The sequence below is a fragment of the Heptranchias perlo genome, unplaced genomic scaffold (genome assembly GCF_035084215.1).
Source record: "Heptranchias perlo isolate sHepPer1 unplaced genomic scaffold, sHepPer1.hap1 HAP1_SCAFFOLD_70, whole genome shotgun sequence".
Lineage (NCBI taxonomy): Eukaryota > Metazoa > Chordata > Chondrichthyes > Hexanchiformes > Hexanchidae > Heptranchias > Heptranchias perlo.
Window position 1 is genome coordinate 2,159,386 of NW_027139729.1, and position 19,416 is coordinate 2,178,801.

Sequence of the window (19,416 nt, forward strand, 5' to 3'; positions counted from 1 at the left end):
CAGATATGGATAATCAGATCCACAGCTGTGATTGACTCCTGTCCCTGAAACTGGGGACCAGACACTGTGAGGAGCGCCGGCCTCAGAGTGTTTAACAGTTACTGAGCTGGGAAACTACAACTAACCCCCGAGAATCTGCAGCACAGGCCGAGCGGGGAGGAAAGCCTGTCCCGGGAATTGTCAATCTGGCGAACAGTTTGTCCTGTGAATGTGAAGATGTGAACATTGTGTCAGAGAGAGTGTGTTAAAGGGTTAGATTAATGTAACTGTGTTTGTGTGGCCGGTCTCATCGCCAGATTTCCGAGTCCCTTTTGACTAAAATTTTAAAAAAATCCCTGTCAAAGGATCGCCCTCCTCCCCTGCCGAGCTCCGAAGTGGAAATTTAAGGTAAAGTTTCAGATCAATTCAAGATTTCAGCCGAAAAACGGAGATCATGTCAGCGATCGGGTGAGAGAGCGCGATCAGTGCAGCAATGAAACGGGTTTCAATCGAAACTGGTGCTTTTAATTCCGGTGAAAGTTTATCGACAGCAAACATACCGGTGTTACAGATGGGGAGGGGCTAGTCTGGGACTCTGGAGTGCCCGATTTGAATTGGAATCGGGGAGTTTAAGAGGAGAGAGAAACACAGAGAGGCTGGAGGGGCCGGGAGCTGACAGCAGGATGTCTCCGCCCCGTCCGCTCTGTGCCTTTAAGTTGCTCTGTGCCGCCGCCTCTCGTTTCATTTCTGACCCAGCTCTGACTGTCAGAAAGATTTTCTGCAGAGTCCCGGACATGACAGACACTGCAGCCGCCGAAACGGCACCTCCTGCCGCCGCCGCTCCACCCAAGGCTCCCAAGAAGAAGAAGGCGGTTCCCAGACCCAAGCCCACCGGTCCCCCGTTGGGAGAACAGATCCTCAAGATTGTGGGGGATTGCAAGGATCGCAAGGGGATATCCCTGGCCGCGATAAAGAAGGTTCTGGCTACCAAAGGCCTGGATGTGGAGAAGCTCCGGTCCCAGATCAAATTAAGTATCAAGAGAAATGTGGAAAAAGGCTCCCTGGTGCAGATCAAGGGCACGGGCGCCTCGGGCTCCTTCAGAGTCGCTAAGAAGGAAACCCAGGCAAAAGTGGTGAAGAAGGTGAAGAAACAAGTAACCAAAAAATCTCCTGGAAAGAAACCAGCGGCCAAAAAAACAGCCGTCAAGAAATCAGCGGCGAAGAAATCGACCACGAAAAAGGCGGCGAAATCACCAATTAAGAAGAAAGCGGCGGCTAAGAAGTCCAAGACCCCCAAGCCAGTGAAGGCGAAGGCGAAGAAGGTGGAAAAACCGAGGGCCAAGCCCAAGCCGAAGTCAGCAAAGCCGAAGAAAGCAGCGGGCAAAAAGAAGTAAAAAAAATCAAGTGCAACTTGTGACCATCTGAACCCAACGGCTCTTCTCAGAGCCACCCACGTCTCTCAGAAAAGAGCTGATCCCGGAATCAGATGATTCCTGTCCCGGGGCCGGGCTCAGATTTCAGATAGAAATCATTTCAAATAAACCCAGGGTGCTGGTGACTCGCTGATATTCGCTATCCCCGCCCCACCCCCACTGTCTGAAATAAAATAGAGAGAATGGGATGTCCGGGCCGGGCCTCACTGGAACTGGCGTGTGTTCGGCTCCAGTCCCAGTTCATTTATTCTCACAGACTCCGGGCGAGAGTCTGTGACAGGGTAAAACTGGCGGAGATCCGCAGCTATCACAATTCAAACCCCAACACATGAGATTCTCCAAATCAGCTGGAATAAAGTGTTTGTAAACTGCTGAACCCGTCTGGGAGGGGATGCGTGGGGAGATCGAATCGGGTCTGGGACTGAAATGGAAGGAGGCGGGTTGACTTGTTATAGAAGGGACTGTATTTAGGCAGGAATATTACTGACTGTTAATTGTAACGGGGCTTATTTAAAAGCTCTGTTTTTCTGGGAATCCATGAATATGAAGCCCGAGTCTGTAAGGGTTTGTGCGGAGCGCTGTGTTTCGGTTCTATTATCGATAAACGGTTTGAAATTGGCAGGTGGAGAAAGCTGGAGGTGGAGCTGGAAGATCAGCCGCCGCTCTCCGCTCTGTCCGTCACTCTGACTCTCTCCTCCCCTCCCTGTTTAATATCTCACTCTGTCTCCTCCCCTCCCTGTTCAATATCTCACTCTGTCTCCTCCACTCCCTGTTTAATATCTCATTCTGTCTCCTCCCCTCCCTGTTTAATATCTCACTCTGTCTCCTCCCCTCTCTGTTTAATATCTCACTCTGTCTCCTCCCCTCCCTGTTTAATATCTCACTCTGTCTCCTCCCCTCCCTGTTTAATATCTCACTCTGTCTCCTCCACTCCCTCTCTCACCCTGTGTCTGTTTCAGTCAGGTCGGGGCAGGCTGCATAAAAACGGAAGCAGCATAAGTTTGCTGTTCATTCAGCAGCGATTTGAGTGAAGAATAATCATGTCTGGCAGAGGTAAAGGAGGCAAAGGACTGGGCAAAGGCGGAGCCAAGCGGCACCGTAAAGTGCTTCGTGATAACATCCAGGGGATCACCAAACCAGCCATCCGCCGCCTGGCTCGCCGTGGCGGTGTCAAGCGGATCTCGGGTCTCATCTACGAGGAAACCCGCGGGGTGCTGAAGGTTTTCCTGGAGAATGTGATCAGGGACGCGGTCACCTACACTGAACACGCCAAGCGCAAGACGGTCACTGCCATGGATGTGGTGTACGCTCTGAAACGGCAGGGCCGCACTCTCTATGGATTCGGCGGCTGAACAACTCGACCCTTTCAAACCGGACACAAAACAAAGGCTCTTCTAAGAGCCACCCACCGCCTCACAGAGAGAGCACTGACCTGGGAACGGGGAGAGGAAAGATCTCGGGATGGGGAATCAGTTTCTGATATTTAATTAGTATGGGGAGATTCCCCAACACTCGGTACAGGGAGATCAGAAACAACGGCCGGGGTTCTCGGCCATCCCGAGAGAAGGAGCGGAATTCCCATTTCACGGTATAAATGAATAGGCGGGGATACAGAGTCTTTCCCCAGACATTACATTCTCCGCTCAGAGTAAAATCCCGCCTCACTCCCTCTCCCGCTGTGTCCTCTCTGCTCGCTCTTTATTTCCTGCCCTCATTCAATTATCAGTTCGATGTGAAGTTTCTGTTTGAGGAGCGGTTCACCGGGCCGGAACTGGCGGGATTTTTGAAATTGAAGCTGGACTTTGTCCCGTTCCGGAAAGCAATGACCGGGGATTTATTCCCGCCCGTTTACAGACAGATCAGAGAATGAACCGGAATGTGAAACAGCCTGAGGTTTGAGCTGAGGAGTGGGAAATAATGGAGATTATAAAGAGAGAGATTCTTAAATTGCTGGAGGGAAATGAGATTTTCTTGAAACTGTTAATTGATGCTCTGAAATTGGCGGGCTTTTTGAAATTGATGATTAATTTCAGCTCAGCCAATTGGGGCCCAATATCTCCCGCCGTTTCGGTCTGACTGTCAGAGCTCGGTACAAACCTGCCAATCACAGGCCCGGGACGGTCACTCCCTGATAGGGTGTTGGACGTCAGCAAATCACAGGCCAGGGGCGGATCGCCTTAGACAGTTTATAAGGCGGCCCCAGAGCGCAGTCCGTATTAACAGTCTTTGTGTCTCAGGTTGTGTTGAGATCTGTTCAGAAAATGGCCAGGACCAAGCAGACAGCGCGTAAATCGACCGGCGGGAAAGCTCCTCGCAAACAGTTGGCGACCAAAGCGGCCCGGAAGAGCGCTCCAGCCACGGGCGGAGTGAAGAAGCCTCATCGCTACAGACCCGGCACTGTGGCTCTGAGGGAGATCCGCCGCTACCAGAAATCCACCGAGCTGCTGATCCGCAAACTGCCCTTCCAGCGCCTGGTGCGAGAGATCGCTCAGGACTTCAAGACAGACCTGCGCTTCCAGAGCTCGGCCGTCATGGCCCTGCAGGAGGCCAGCGAGGCTTACCTGGTGGGGCTGTTTGAGGACACCAACCTGTGCGCCATCCACGCCAAGCGAGTCACCATCATGCCCAAAGACATCCAGCTGGCCCGCCGCATCCGCGGGGAGCGCGCCTAAACCCGACCCGGCTTCAGCACCAAGTGCAACAAAGGCTCTTTTCAGAGCCACCAAATCGGCGATGGAAAGAGCTGTGATCTCCTGGGTTGAAATGGCAGGGCCGTGAGAAATTTGCTTAAACGGGAAATGCAGAGAGGGGAGGGAGCAGATATCAGACGGGCAGGGACAGAATAAATACCTCACTCACATCCAAACACAAATTTCACACATTCTTTATTCAGTAATCGCTGACACAATAAACAACTTATCATTCAGCATCTGTTGTATACATCTGGGTAAAATAACAAACCGAAGCAGACTTGTCCGAGGATGGGACGGTAAATAATAACAAGCGTCCCTGGTATTTCTGTATCCCACCCACCCAGTTAACTGCAAATTTCAATCTATTGGAGGTTGGCGACATCTGCGGTCCGGAAGCGAGTACTGCAACAGACCGATATGGATCATTTGTGTTTAACAAGTTATTGTTAGTTCTACAATCGGAATCAAGTCCTTTTGAAGTTAATTCCTGAGCCCACAGACAGTGACCAGCCCTTTCATAGATACAGTGGGTGGCTCTGAAAAGAGCCTTTGGGTTATCAGATTAAATCTTGGCCACTTTATTTGCTCTTGGAGCTCACAGTGCTGGTTTTCTTCGGCAGTAGCACGGCCTGGATATTAGGCAGCACCCCGCCCTGAGCGATGGTCACCCGTCCCAGCAGCTTGTTGAGCTCCTCGTCGTTGCGGATGGCCAGCTGCAGGTGTCTGGGGATGATGCGGGTCTTCTTGTTGTCCCGGGCCGCGTTGCCGGCCAGCTCGAGGATTTCAGCCGTCAGATACTCGAGCACAGCAGCCAGATAGACCGGGGCTCCGGCACCCACACGTTCAGCGTAGTTCCCCTTTCGCAGGAGCCTGTGAACACGGCCCACAGGGAACTGCAGTCCGGCCCGGGATGAGCGAGACTTGGCCTTGGCCCGAGCTTTACCGCTGGTTTTTCCTCTTCCAGACATTTCCACAATCTCACAAACACTTTCACAAAGAATGAAGAAATCCTCCTGCACTCGCCCTTCTTATACCCTCTGGAGGAGTGCAGTGGGGGCACTTGTGATTGGTTCATCTGTTCTCAAACTCATTGGTTCAATGAACAGCCCAATCAGAGAGCTGTTTTATTCACCAATCAATAGCCGGCAATGAGAAAAGGGCAGAAAAAACCGAACTGAACCGTTTTATCAAACTTGAAAAGCCCGCCAATATATTTGTAACACAAGAAGCGGATTTAGTTAATAATGTCGCGTAAAGACAAAGATTTAAAAATCTCTCTCCTTTTACTCTTTATTCCACATTTCCCGTCACAACTTCCAGAATCTTTTACAATCCGGTTAAAATCCGGCTTCATTCACCGTTCGCTTTCAATCGGGCTCCAATAAAGTCCCATTTTGTAACGGGACAGATTCCAGCTCAATCTTTGTAAAATTAACAAACCACAGATTGTGGATTGATCCCTGTTCACAGGAGCTGCAGCGCGATCGAAACCGGAGCCGAGACTCCTGGTGTAAGAAGTCGAACAGTGACAGAGCCTTTAGACTATTCTGTACTCGGTGTGAATTCCCTTTCAGGGCTGCTGTTTTACAAAGGATTGCGGTTCTGAAAGTGATATTCCCGAATAATGAACAAACAAACGTGAAAAGGATAATGAAATGACAGAAGTCTCATCCACCGCCTTAAAACGGCTCTGAAGGGGCAGATGCGTGGGAAGGGGTGGAAAATGAACGGGAATGAGAGGATCAGGGACACGTTTTTGGTTATTGGGACTAAATAAAAAAGCGACACACATTATACCGTGCAGTGATTATGAGAATCTTCCAGATTTCAAGATAAACTACAAAAACACGAGTTATAGAGAGACAGTTAGTATCAAACTATCTACAGTAAAATGATTCCATACAGAGGTGTCGGTACAGCGTCTTCAGAGAGACTGTGGGTGGCTCTTAAAAGAGCCTTTGTGTTTATTTTTTTTTCAGTGCATTGTGGAGTTTTACTTGGAGCTGGTGTACTTGGTCACCGCCTTTGTCCCTTCCGACACGGCGTGCTTGGCCAGTTCCCCGGGCAGCAGCAGGCGCACGGCGGTCTGGATCTCCCGGGAGCTGATGGTCGCCCGTTTATTATAATGAGCCAGGCGGGAAGCCTCACCCGCGATGCGCTCGAAAATATCGTTCACAAAGGAGTTCATGATGCTCATGGCCTTGGAGGAGATGCCGGTGTCGGGGTGAACCTGCTTCATCACTTTGTAGACGTAGATGGAGTAACTCTCCTTCCTCGACTTTCTCCGCTTCTTGCCGCCCTTGGCTGGTGCTTTACTCAAGGTTTTCTTGGCGCCCTTCTTGGGAGCTGCTTTCTTGTCCTCAGGCATTTTCAAACTCAATTTCAGACCCAGAAATGACCCAAATCCGCTCCGAGCTCGGATTAAATAGGCAGCCCCACAGCCCTATGGTAATGAGGGATGGGGGAAGGCAATGATTGTGATTGGGACTGATGTCACAATATTTTTCCTTTATCGATCTGATTGGATATCTGAAAAAACCAATCAGATTTAATACCTGCCACCAATCACAAACACGCTCACACTGCGCATTGTCCGGTTTCAGCAATTTGTTCCGAACTGTTGCAGTTCTGCTTCCGGCCAGTAGATGTCCCCAAACCCCGGGTCATTGAAGTTTACAGATGAGAGAGGGACAGAAGATAAACTCATTCTTCACATTATATTGCACGGGTGGGATTTAGAAAAACTGGGAATGGAGAACATTTTATAGATAAAACATTAGTTGTAATGCTGTATTAAATGCTTGTAATGAATTTAGGGGGTATTATCTATACTGACTTTAATAAGCTTGCTGAAAGGCGGTGCAAATGGCCTTTGAATTTCCATAGAGAAAGGTGTGAGGTGGTGCATTTTGCTCGGGGGAATAAGGAGGCCACATACTGCTTGGAAAATAAGAGTCTAAATGGAGTCGAAGTGTAAAGGGATTTAGGGGTACAGATTGACAAATCTTTAAAAGTAGCAACACAGGTTGATATTCCATAAAAAGCAAACACAGAGGTTTGTTTCTGGAGGAGTAGAATTGAAAAGCAGATAAGTTATGTTGAACTATAATTTAAACTTTCAAACCTTCTGTCAAACTGTTAAACCTTCCCTTTCTGAAATCCGTGCTGACTATTCTTTATTATATTTTCGGTTTCTCGATGTTTTTCTATTGCAGTCATGATGTGGAGATGCCGGTGATGGACTGGGGTTGACAATTGTAAACAATTTTACAACACCAAGTTATAGTCCAGCAATTTTATTTTAAATTCACAAGCTTTCGGATGCTTCCTCCTTCGTCATTTTCACATCGTTCACCTGACGAACGAGGAAGCCTCCGAAAGCTTGTGAATTTAAAATAAAATTGCTGGACTATAACTTGGTGTTGTAAAATTGTTTACAATTTTTCTATTGCAGCATTGAGTAAAGAATTCCATGATCATTCCGAGCACCGGCCTTTAGTTAACTGGTCTATCGTTCCCTGGACTTGTTCTATCTCCTGTTTTAAAATATAAGAATCACATTAACTGTCATCCAGTCCTCTGGCACTATTCCTTTTTGTGATGATTTTTTCTATATATGTAACAGTGCCTCTGCTGTCCCTTCCCTTGCTTCATTTAATATGCACGGATGCAATCTATCTGGACCAGGAGTTTACCCACCCTTTCTAACTTAAATATCTTGATATCTTGATTGACCTCTTCCTCGAATATCATGTTCACCCTGTTAATCTCCCGGGTAAATACTGAGGCAAAGTAATAATTCAATATTTCTGCCATTTCGCTGACGTTATCTGTTAGTTTATCTTGTGCATCCCTTCGTGGCCCTCAGATATTCTGATTTTCCTTTTGTTATTTTTGTGCCTGTGGAATAATTCACTATTTCTTTTTGTATTCCTTGATAATTTGATTTCGTAGTTCCTGTTTGCTTCCCTAATTGTTTTTGTGACTTCTTCCTAACCTCTTTCCATTCGCTTTTGCCATCACCGTATTTAATATCAAAGAATGAGAAATTCCATCAGCTTGTTGTGTCTGTTCAGGGGCTGATGTTTGGGAACTATTTATTGTCTATGATTAAAGTGCCAGAAATCAAAAGGGAGCAATTCAGTCCGAAACTCCACAGAAACACTCTATTTCTCCCTCCGAGTGAACTAAGGTGCTGTAATGATGAGTAGAGCTGCCTTCCAAACAGTTAATTCCAACAGGTTTGAATCCCAGTTCGCTGAATTCAGAAACACCAAGACTGGAACCGAATTTGATGATGTTCAGAGCGATAGTGTTTCCAAAACACAAACGGGTCAAATTTACATAAAAATACTTTTAAAATTCATTTATTTCTCCCATAACGTTGAATTTAACTCTGATCCTTTGTATTATTATGTGCCCTGATCTGTACAGTGGATACGGAACACAATTGCCCGGATTCAGTGAAAATAATTGATTTTCTGAAGTCTTTCCCTCTGCTGATTCCCGTTCCTTATTTCAATTATGTCGGATTAACCTTTCTGATCTATAGAAGGGTCATAGTCCTGAACCATTAACCCGAGCTTCCCTTCTCCACAGATGCTGCCGGACCTGCTGAGTCTTTCCAGCATTTTCGGGTTTAATTTTTTCTATATTTTATCCCTTTCACTTTTGACGGTCGCCGTTGAAACTTGCAGATTTGCGCTCAGTTTTTATTTGTGTTTCAGTTCGGTTTATTTGAATTAATATGAATTGAGTCCTGAGAAATCAGACAGAAATCTTGCGCAATGTAGAGTGAAAAATAATGGGGCAACTTTCGAATGAGCAAAACAAAAACTTTATTATGAATCAATTGTCTAATTTTTCACGGACAAAATATGAAAAAGTACGAGAGTAGAAGTTACAGAGAGAAACTATTTCCTCACATTGCACATTGTCCTGAATCTGCAACAACGACAGATAATGTGAATTTGTTCCACTCTGTTACAGTTCTCACTTATGGCCAGTAGATGTCAGACTGCATGTGAGTGTGGGATTAATTCTCTGTCTGTCAGTCTCTGTTACTGTATGTGAGTGTGATATTCATTCTGTATCCGTCAGTCTCCAGTACAGTCTGTGAGTGTGGGATTCATTCTGTATCTGTCAATCTCTGGTACTGTATGTGAGTGTGATATTCATTCTGTATCCGTCAGTCTCCAGTACAGTCTGTGAGTGTGGGATTCATTCTGTATCTCTCAGTCTCTGGTACTGTATGTGAGTGTGGGATTCATTCTGTATCTGTCAATCTCTGGTGCTATCTGTGAGTGTGGGATTCATTCTTTGACTGTCAGTCTCTGGTATTTTATCTCAGTTTGGATTCATTCTGTAACTCAGTCTCTGGGCAAAGTGCAAGTCTGGATTCGTTCTGTATTCTTATTTCAGGTTACAGTATGGTGTTTCAAACTGTATCTTTAAGTCATTAATGTATGCAAATCTTTCATCTGGCATTAATTTGTAAATATGGATACAGTTTCAGATTTTATTTTAATCAAACAACGTGTGTGAGTTTTGTTGTCGGATTACATTTTAATCTCTGTGAAGATAATGTACATTTCAATCTTTTACTGTGAAATTATTGGACTGGTATTTATTGTGTAGCTCAGTCTGGGCTAATGGAATTGATGTTGTATCTTTCAGTCTGACACTATGAGATTTTTCGACTGGTATGAAATGTGTGTTTCAGACTGTACTAATGGAATTGACACTCTAACTTTCAGTCAGACACTGCGAGAGATTTTTGGACTGGTTTCTGATGTGCAGCTGAGTCGACACTAATAGGATTCACACTGTCTGTTTCAGTATGATGATGTATGTGAATTTTGGACGGTATAGAATGTGTAGCTCAGTCTGCACTAATGGAATTCATACTGTACCTTTCAGTCTGACACTGCGCAATATATTTAGACTGGTTTGTAAGGTATAGTTCAGTCTGCACTAATGGAATTGATACTGTATCTTCCAGTCTGACACTGTGTGAGACTTTTGTGCTGGTATGTAACGTGTCGGACAGTCTGTACTAATCAAATCGATACTATATATTTCGGTATGATACTGTATGTGATTTTTGGACAGGTATCTAATGTGAACCTCTGTCTGCAGTAAAGGAATTGATATTGTATCTTCCAGTACGATACCTTATGCGAATTTTGGACTGGTATATAATGTGTAGCTCAATCTGCACTAATGGGATTGATAGTGTATCTTTCAACCTGACACTGAGATTTTTGGTCTCGTATGTGATGTGTAGCTCAGTCTGCAATAATGGGATTGATACAGTGTCTTTCAATCTGATACTGTATGAGAATTTTCGACTGGTATCTAATGTGTACCTCAGCCTGCAGTAAATGAATTGAAACTGTACATTTCATTCTGACACTATGAGGTTTTTGGACATATGTGAGTCAAATATGGGTAACATCTGAACTGGTATCTAATTTATATCTCAGTGTACACTATTGTCAAGAATATGGCATCTTTAAACTCATAATGTGTGTGAGTTGTGGGCTGGTATTTAATTTGAATCTTGGAGTACACTATTGTGATTCATTCTGTATCTATCGATCAGTACCATGTGTCAGTTCTACCTGGTATTTAATTTGTAGCTAAGGCTGAACGAATGTGAGATTAACACCGTGCCTTTCAATCTGATAGTGGGTGTGATTTTGGACTGGGAAATATTTATCTGCCGGTCAGCGATACTGAGTCATTGTGAAATGGGAATTATGTCTTTCTCTCCTGCTCTCTTTGACTGTTGGATTGGGATCAGTGCGCGACTGACTATTTCTGCTGTCTGAGACTGTGGGACTGATGACTTGTCTGTGTCTCTGTGCTCTGTGAGTGATAAGGTACCTACTGTGTGTGAGAAGGAGCTGGCTGCACTGACTGCTCTTTGTGCCCCGGGTGGAGTAAACATCACACTGATTCTGGGTCCTTCAAGGATTTAACTGTAGGAAGAAAAAGTATGTCTTGTAATTCAAGAACAGGTAAAGTAGAAAATACAAAACTGATCAATTGAATCTCTGTTAATAATCATTGTAATAACCACAAATGAAAACCAGCGATACAAAGTGTCAGTGTCTGACTCCACTGCAGTCCTGCAGCACTCAGCTTCTGCACACCAGGTGTGTTGGGCTGTTTTACAACAATTTAATGACATCCAGACACAACCCAACCGCTGCACTGATCAATGAATGGGACTACCGATGTGGACGGGACCGTTGCACACATCAGATTTCTAATTCCCTCTCCCTTGGAATGAACAGTTCAACCGAAACAAAACAGCCGCTGTTTAAAATGAGTCCTTCAAACTTCTCACCTGATGCCTGCAATAGATGCTCTTTGTATAACTCCCCACATCCTTTCTGTCCGGCTCTGTTTACTGTTCAGTAACAAACAGTAAAGTTTAATGGACAGGTATTAAAAAAATCAGATTTAATACCTGCCACCAATCACAAACACGCTCACACTGCACCTTGTCCGGTTTCAGCAATTTGTTCCGAACTGTTGCAGCTCTGCTTCCGGCCAGTAGATGTCCCCAAACCCCGGGTCATTGAAGTTTACAGATGAGAGAGGGACAGAAGATAAACTCATTCTTCACATTATATTGCACGAGTGGGATTTAGAAAAACTGGGAATGGAGACGAGCTGCAAGTACATTTTGTTTGACCAAACACTACTTGTAATACTGTGTTAAATTCTTGTAATTGATTTAGGGGGTATTGTCTATACTGAGGAAGGCTGCGACAAAATAAACTTGCAGAACAGCCGTGCAAATGGCCATTGAATTTCAATATAGAAAGGTGTGAGGTGGGGCATTTCGCGAGGGGGAATAAGGAGGCCACATACTGTTTAGAAAATAAGAGTCTAAATGGGGTAGAGGAGCAATTTAAATCGTGTCCTGAGAAATCAGAGAGAAACACTGCGCAATGTACAGTGAAATATAATGGGGCAAATTCACAACTATCGAATGAGTGAAAGAAAAACTTTATTATGAATCAATTGTCTTCATGTTTCACCGTCAAAATGTGCAAAAATACGAGAGTAAAAGTTACAGACAGAAACTTTCCTCACATTGCACATTGTCCTGTTTCTGTAACCACGACAGATAATGTGAATTTGTTCCGCTTTTTTACAGTTCTCGCTTACGTCCAGTCGAGGTCAGTCTCTGGTACTGTGTATGAGAGTGGGGTTTATTCTGTATCTGTCAGTCTCTGGTACTGTGTATGAGAGTGGGGTTTATTCTGTATCTGTCAGTCTCTGGTACTGTATATGAGAGTGAGGTTTATTCTGTATCTGTCTGTCTCTGGTACTGTATATGAGAGTGAGGTTTATTCTGTATCTGTCTGTCTCTGGTACTGTATCTGAGAGTGAGGTTTATTCTGTATCTGTCTGTCTCTGGTACCGTTTTTGAGAGTGGTGTTTATTCTGTACCTGTCTGTCTATCTCTGCTACTGTATATGAGAGTGGGGTTTATTCTGTATCTGTCTATCTCTGGTACTGTGTATGAGAGTGAGGTTTATTCTGTATCTGTCTATCTCTGGTACTGTATATGAGAGTGGGGTTTATTCTGTATCTGTCTATCTCTGGTACTGTATATGAGAGTGGAGTTTATTCTGTATCTGACAGTCTCTGGTGCTTTATGTCAGTGTGAGGTTAAATCCATCACTGCCAGTCTCTGGTGCTTTGTGTGAGTGTGGAATTAACTATGTACCTGTCAGTCTCTTGTACTGTCTGTGTGAGTGGGATTCATTCTGTATCTGCCATTCTCTGCTGCTTTATCTCAGTGTGGTATTCATTATGTAATTCAGTCTCTGAGATAATGTGCAAGTCTGAATTCATTCCATATTCTTATTTCAGTTCAGAGTATCGTACTTGAAACTGTATCTTTAACACTCCAAATTATATACCGTTCTTTGTCGAGTATTTGATTTGATAATATGGATACACTTTTCGATTTTCTTTAATTAAACAATGTGTGTGAGTTTTGGAGTGGTATTACATCTTAATCTCTGAAATCTATTGTGAATGATAATGTACCTTTCAATCTGTTCACGTTGAAATTATTGGACTAGTATGTAATGTGTAGCTAAGACTGCAATAATGGGATTAATTCTGTGTCGGAGTCTAACACTGTGAGAGACTTTTGGACTGGTGAGTAACATATAGCTCAGTCTAGGCTAATGGAATTGAAATTGTATCTTTGAGTCTGATCTGTTGTGACATTGTTGGACTGCTATATAATCTGTGGCCCTGTCTGCACTCACGGAATCTATACTGTATCTTTCAGTCTAATATTGTATGAGATTGTTGGGCTGTTATATAATTTTAGCTCAGGTGGTGTGAATAGAATTTAAACTATACCTTTCAGTCTGATCATTTATGGGGTTTGTGGACTCGAATGTCATGTGTAGCTCAGTCTGTACCAATGGTATTGATAATGTTTATTTCATAATAACATGAGTATTACCAATATATCGAATATGTAGCTCAGTCTGCACCAATGGAATTGACACTGTATCTTTCAATCTGACACTATGAGATTTTTGGACTGGTATGTAATGCGCAACTCAGTCTGCAGTAATGTGATTGTGAGATTCATTCTGTATCTGTCAGTCTCTGGTACTGTATGTGAGTGTGAGTTTCATCCTGTATCTGTCAGTCTCTGGTACTGTTTGTGAGTGTGAGATTCATTCTTTATCTGTCAGCCCCTGGTACTGTGCATGAGTGAGATTCATTCTGTTCCTGGTATGGTGTGTGAGTGTGGGATTCATTCTATATCTGTCAGTCCCTGATACTGTGCGTGAGTGAGATTCATTCTGTTCGTGGTACTGTATGTGAGTGTAGGATTCATTCTATATCTGTCAGTCTCTGGTACTGACTGTGAGCTTGGTGTATATTCTGCATCTGTGAGTCTCAGGGGTACTATATATAAGTGATGGATTAATTCTGTATCTGTCAGTCTCTGGTGCTGTATGTGAATGTGGGATTCATTCTGTATCTGCCATTCTCTGCAACTTTATCTCAGTGTGGGATTCATTCTGTAATTCAGTCTCTGAGACAATGTGCAAGTCTGAATTCATTCTGTATTCTTATTTCAGTTTACAGTATCTTATTTGAAACTGTATCTTTAATACTTTAAATTATATATAGTTCTCCATTGATTATTTAATTTGTAAATATGGATTTCTTTTTGATTTTCTTTAATCAAAGAATGTGTGTGAGTTTTGGAGTAGTATTACATATTAATCTCTAAACTCTATTGTGAATGACAATGTACCTTTCAATCTGTTCATGGTGAAATTACTGGACTGGTATGTAATGTGTAGTTCAGTCTGCAATAATGGGACTAATTCTGTATCGGAGTCGAACACTGTGTGAGATTTTTGGACTGGTAAGCAATATGTAGCTCATCCTGAACTAAAGGAATTGATACTCTATCTATCAGTCTGATACTGTATGAGATTTTTGGACTGGAATGTGATGTGTAGCTCAGTCTTCAATAATGGAAGTGATACTGAATCTTTCAATCTGATTCTCTGAGATTTTAGGACTGGTGAGTAACATGTAGCTCAGTCTGTGCTGATGGAATTGATGTTGTATCTTTGAGTCTGATAGGATATGAGATTGTTGGACTGCTATATAATGTGTGGCTCAGTCTGCACTAATGAAATCGATACTGTATCTTTCAGTCTAATGTTGTATGGGATTTTCAGTCTTGTATGTATTGTACAGCTCAGGTGGTACTAATAGAATAGAAACTGTATCTTCCTGTCTGCTCATTTATGAGGTTTTTGGACTGGTGTATAATGTCTAGCTCAGTCTGAACGAATGGTATTGATACTATTTATTTCAGTATAACACTCTGAGTATTTACCAATATATCTAATATGTAGCTCAGTCTGCACTAATGGAATTTATACTGTATCTTTCAATCTGGCACCAGGAAATCTTTGGACTGGTCTGTAAAGTGTAACTCAGTCTGCAGTAATGTGACTGTGACATTCATTCTGTATCTGTCAGTTTCTGCTACTGTATGTGAGTGAAATTCATTCTGTTCCTGGTACTCTATGTGAGTGTGGGAATCATTCTGTATCTGTCAGTCTCTGGTATTGTGTGTGGATGAGGGATTCCTTCTGTATCTGTCAGTCTCTGGTATTGTGTGTGGGTGTGGGATTCATTCTGTATCTGTCAGTCTCTAGTATTGCGTGTGGGTGAGACATTCATTCTGTATCTAACAATTTCTGATGCTGTGGATCAGTGAGAGAAATTCTGTATCTGTCAGTCTGTGCGATAATGTGTGAGTGTGGGATTCGTTTTGAATCTGTCAGTCTCTGGTAGATTGTATGAGTTTGGGATTCATTCTATATATCAGTCTCTGGCACTCTATCGGAGTGTGAGATTCATTCTTTATCTGTATCTAATTTGTATTTCCGTTTACAGTATGGTGTTCAAATCTGTATCTTTAATACCTTAATGTATGAATATTATTTCCCAGTCTTTAATTAGTAGATAATGATATATTTTAAAATGTAATGCTGTCGGATATAATCAGATAATGTGGGCATCTATTTTTGGACTACTATTAAACCTGTATCGATGGGAAAACAATTGTGAATTTGTGCATCTTCCAAACTGATATGGTGACATTTTTGAACTTGTATTTAATGTGGAGCTCAGTCTGCATGAATAGAATAGTGTATATTTCAGTCTGAATCTGTAACAGTTTTGTTGTAGTGGTTTCTAATGTGTAGCTCAGTCTGCACTAATGGAATTGACACTGTATCTTTCAATCTGACACTGTGAGATTTTTGGACTGGTACGTAACGTGCAACTAAGCCTGCATTGATGGAATTGATACGTTATCTTTCAATCTGTGACTGTGAGATTTTTGCTCTGGTAAGTAATTTGTAACTCAGCCTGCACGAATATCGGTGACTGTGAGATTCACTTTGCATCTCTCAGTCTCTGGTACTGCATGTGAGTTTGGGATTCATTCTGTATCTGTCAATCTCTGGTACTGTGTGTGAGTGTGGGATTCATTCTGTATCTGTCATTCTCTGGTGCTGTGTGTGAGTGTGAGATTCATTCTGTATCTGTCAGTCTCTGGTACTGTGTGTGAGTGTGGGATTCATTCTATATCTGCAATTCTCAGGTACTGTGTGTGAGTGTGGGATTCATTCTGTATCTGTCAGTCTCTGGTACTGTGTGTGAGTGTGGGATTCATTCTGTATCTGTCAGTCTCTGGTGCTGTGTGTGAGTGTGGGATTCATTCTGTATCTGCAGTTCTCAGGTACTGTGTGTGAGTGTGGGATTCACCGTGTATCTGTCAGTCTCTGGTACTGTGTGTGAGTGTGGGATTCATTCTGTATCTGTCAGTCTCTGGTACTGTGTGTGAGTGTGGGATTCATTCTCTATCTGCAGTTCTCTGGTACTGTGTGTGAGTGTGGGATTCATTCTGTATCTGTCAGTCTCTGGTGCTGTGTGTGAGTGTGAGATGCAATCTGTATCTGTCAGTCTCTGGTACTATGTGTGAGTGTGGGATTCATACTTTACCTGTAAGTCTCTAGTGCTTTATGAGAGTGTGGGATGAACTTGATATCTGTCAGTCCTTGGTACTGTATGGCCAGTGTGGGATTCATTCTGTATCTGTCATCTCTTGTACCGTACTTCAGTGTGGGATTGAATTTATGTCTGGCAACCTCTCGTACTGTATGTGAGTGTGGGATTCATTCTGTGTCTGTGTGTCTCTGTACTGTATCTGAGTGTGAGATTCATTCTGTATCTGTATGGAATTATTCTCTCAGATTACATTATGGCGTTCAATACTGTAGCTTTAATGTCTTAATGTTTAAATAGTTTTTCACATTATTTAATTGGTCAAAATGGATACACTTTAGGATTTGATGCTGGAGGTTTCAATCAGATAATTTGTGTGCTTTTTGGACTAGTATTAAATGTGTATTTCTGTGATTACTATTGTGAATGATAATGAATCTTTCAAAATGATATTGTGAATTGGTATGTAATGTGTAGATCAGTCTGCACTGAAGGAATTGACACTGTAACTTTAAACTTCGTTTCATAAGATTTTTGGACTCGTGTGTAATGTGTATCTCAGTCTGGATGAACAGAATTGATACTGTATCTTTTAATCTCATACTACCAGTGTATTATAAACTGATATCTAATTTGTTTCTCAGGTTACACTGTCACAGCATTTCTCAATCTGATACTGTACGTGAGTTTTGCACTAGCAATTTGTATTCGAATGGTACACTATTTGAATGGATACTGCATGTATTAAACTCACATGTGTGTGAGAGTTCTGGGCTCAAATTCAATAGGAATCTCGAGGAACGTTATTGGGATTCATTCTGTACCTTTCAATCGGGTACCATGTGTGATTTCTATATGGTATTTAATTCATGGCTAATGTTGCCCCTTTGTGAGGTAGACAATCTGAGAGTGTGATTTTGGACTCCCTGTCAGCGGGACTGAGTTCGGGGGAAATGGAACAGTGTCTGCCTCACCTGTTCTGTTTGAATGTGGATTGAAAATGTGTCTCTGGAACTTGGGATCATTGTGGGACTGAGTACTTCTGCTGTCTGAGACTGTGGAACTGATGACCTGTCTGTGACTCCGTGCTCTGTGTGTGTGATAATGTACTTACTGTGTGTGAGAAGGAGCTGACTGCACTGTTCCTTGTGCCTCGGGTGGAGGAAACATCACATTTATTATGGATCCTTCAAGGGTTTGCCTGTAGAAAGAAACGTATGTCTGGTAACTCAAGAACAGGTGACGAAGAAAATACAGAAGTGATCAGTTTAATATCTGTTAATAATTATTTTGAATATCCATAAATGTAAATCAGTGATACAAACAGTGTCAGTGTCTGACTCCACTGCAGCACTCAGCTTCTGCTCACCAGGTGTGTTGGGCTGTTTTACAACAATTTATTGACATCCAGACACAACCCAACACCTCCACAAACAAATGAATGGGACTACCCGATGGGGCTGGGACGTTTGCACAGGTCAGGATTCTAATCCCCTCTCCCATGGGACTAACCGTTCAAATGAAACCAAACAGCCGCTGTTTAAAATGTGTCCTTCACACTTCTCACCTGATGCCTGCAATAGATGCTCTTTGTATAACTCCCCACATCCTTACTGTCCGGCTCTGTTTCCACTCTTCACTGTCCAATAACAATAAACAGCGTGAGACTGGAACTAAACCAGGAACATTCACTACTGGTTTGGGGAGAGAAAGCAGCAATGATTTTAAATATCAGGTTCTTCACATTCTGTCTCCCTTACCCTGGACACACCCTGTTCACACACAGCCCGAGAATGACCTCTCCCTTCCCCTGCTCACTCCATGTTCCGGGACCAGTTCCTGATCCACTCCGCCTCTTACAAACAGCCCCCGGACTCCCCCTGACCTTCCCCCGGACTCAATGCCGATCTCTGAGCCCATCTGCGGACACGGTCCCGAAGCGATGAGCTGCTGTAACGAGGCTGCTCTTTGCTCCCTTCCCCCGGGGGCCGTGATCTCTCCATTCCCGGCTGTTTTAAACCATCTTCTTCCGCTCACTGAGGGAATGGCGCCCACAGGCCGAGCTGGGGGAGGGGAGCGCGCATGCGCTCTTCTGCTCACCAACAAGCAGCGCTGGGGGCGGGGCTGAGTCACGCATGCGCAGATATCTGGTTTAATTCCCAATACAGAAATCGATGGAAACTTTCCCCAATTGGAATTTTTCCGAGTCTGAGCAAAGGAAGTGGGTCTGGGGGAAAGGTCAGAGGGAATGGGGTCCACAGGCAGTGCAGGAACAGGCACCAGAATGGGAAACAGATGGGATTCCACCAGTGCCTAACGCTGGAATCCAGACTGACTTTACAATCTCTAACTATTAAACTAGATGTTTCCATCCCTGCTGTTTCTCTCGGAATCTTCTGATGGGAAAGAGTCTTTCAGAGATAAAGTGAGCGGTTCTGAAATGAACCTATGGATTCTGTTCATTCTTGGCCCCTTTAATGATAAAACTGATGCGATGATTTCTCAAACTAATCCTGGAGAAACAGACGAGGTAAGAGTGAGTCGGTGTGTTTGTTGGGACCGTATAGAATTCATATCTGACAGCAAAAGTCACAGATTAACTTAACCGGAGTGAAACTCTCGGTCAATGAGAGTTATACCAAAAGGCCCTGAGCTGCATAACAGGCAAAAGAGGGTTAAATGTCGCCCATTGTTTTTGTCACTCTCTGCACTGTCCC

The 19,416-nt window shown here is 43.5% G+C and overlaps 2 protein-coding genes across 2 annotated transcripts in view; both read left to right on the forward strand.

Moving 5' to 3' along the window:
• LOC137318386 (zinc finger protein 16-like) overlaps positions 1-19,416 on the forward strand; it is a 254,149-nt gene that overhangs the window by 191,060 nt on the left and 43,673 nt on the right. The gene's annotated exons all lie outside the window — the stretch shown is intronic.
• LOC137318363 (histone H1-like) lies at positions 774-1,361 on the forward strand (the record flags this gene model as incomplete). Its single annotated transcript, XM_067981249.1, has 1 exon — positions 774-1,361. A coding segment is annotated over exon 1 (588 nt), but the record flags the coding sequence as incomplete, so codon positions are not given.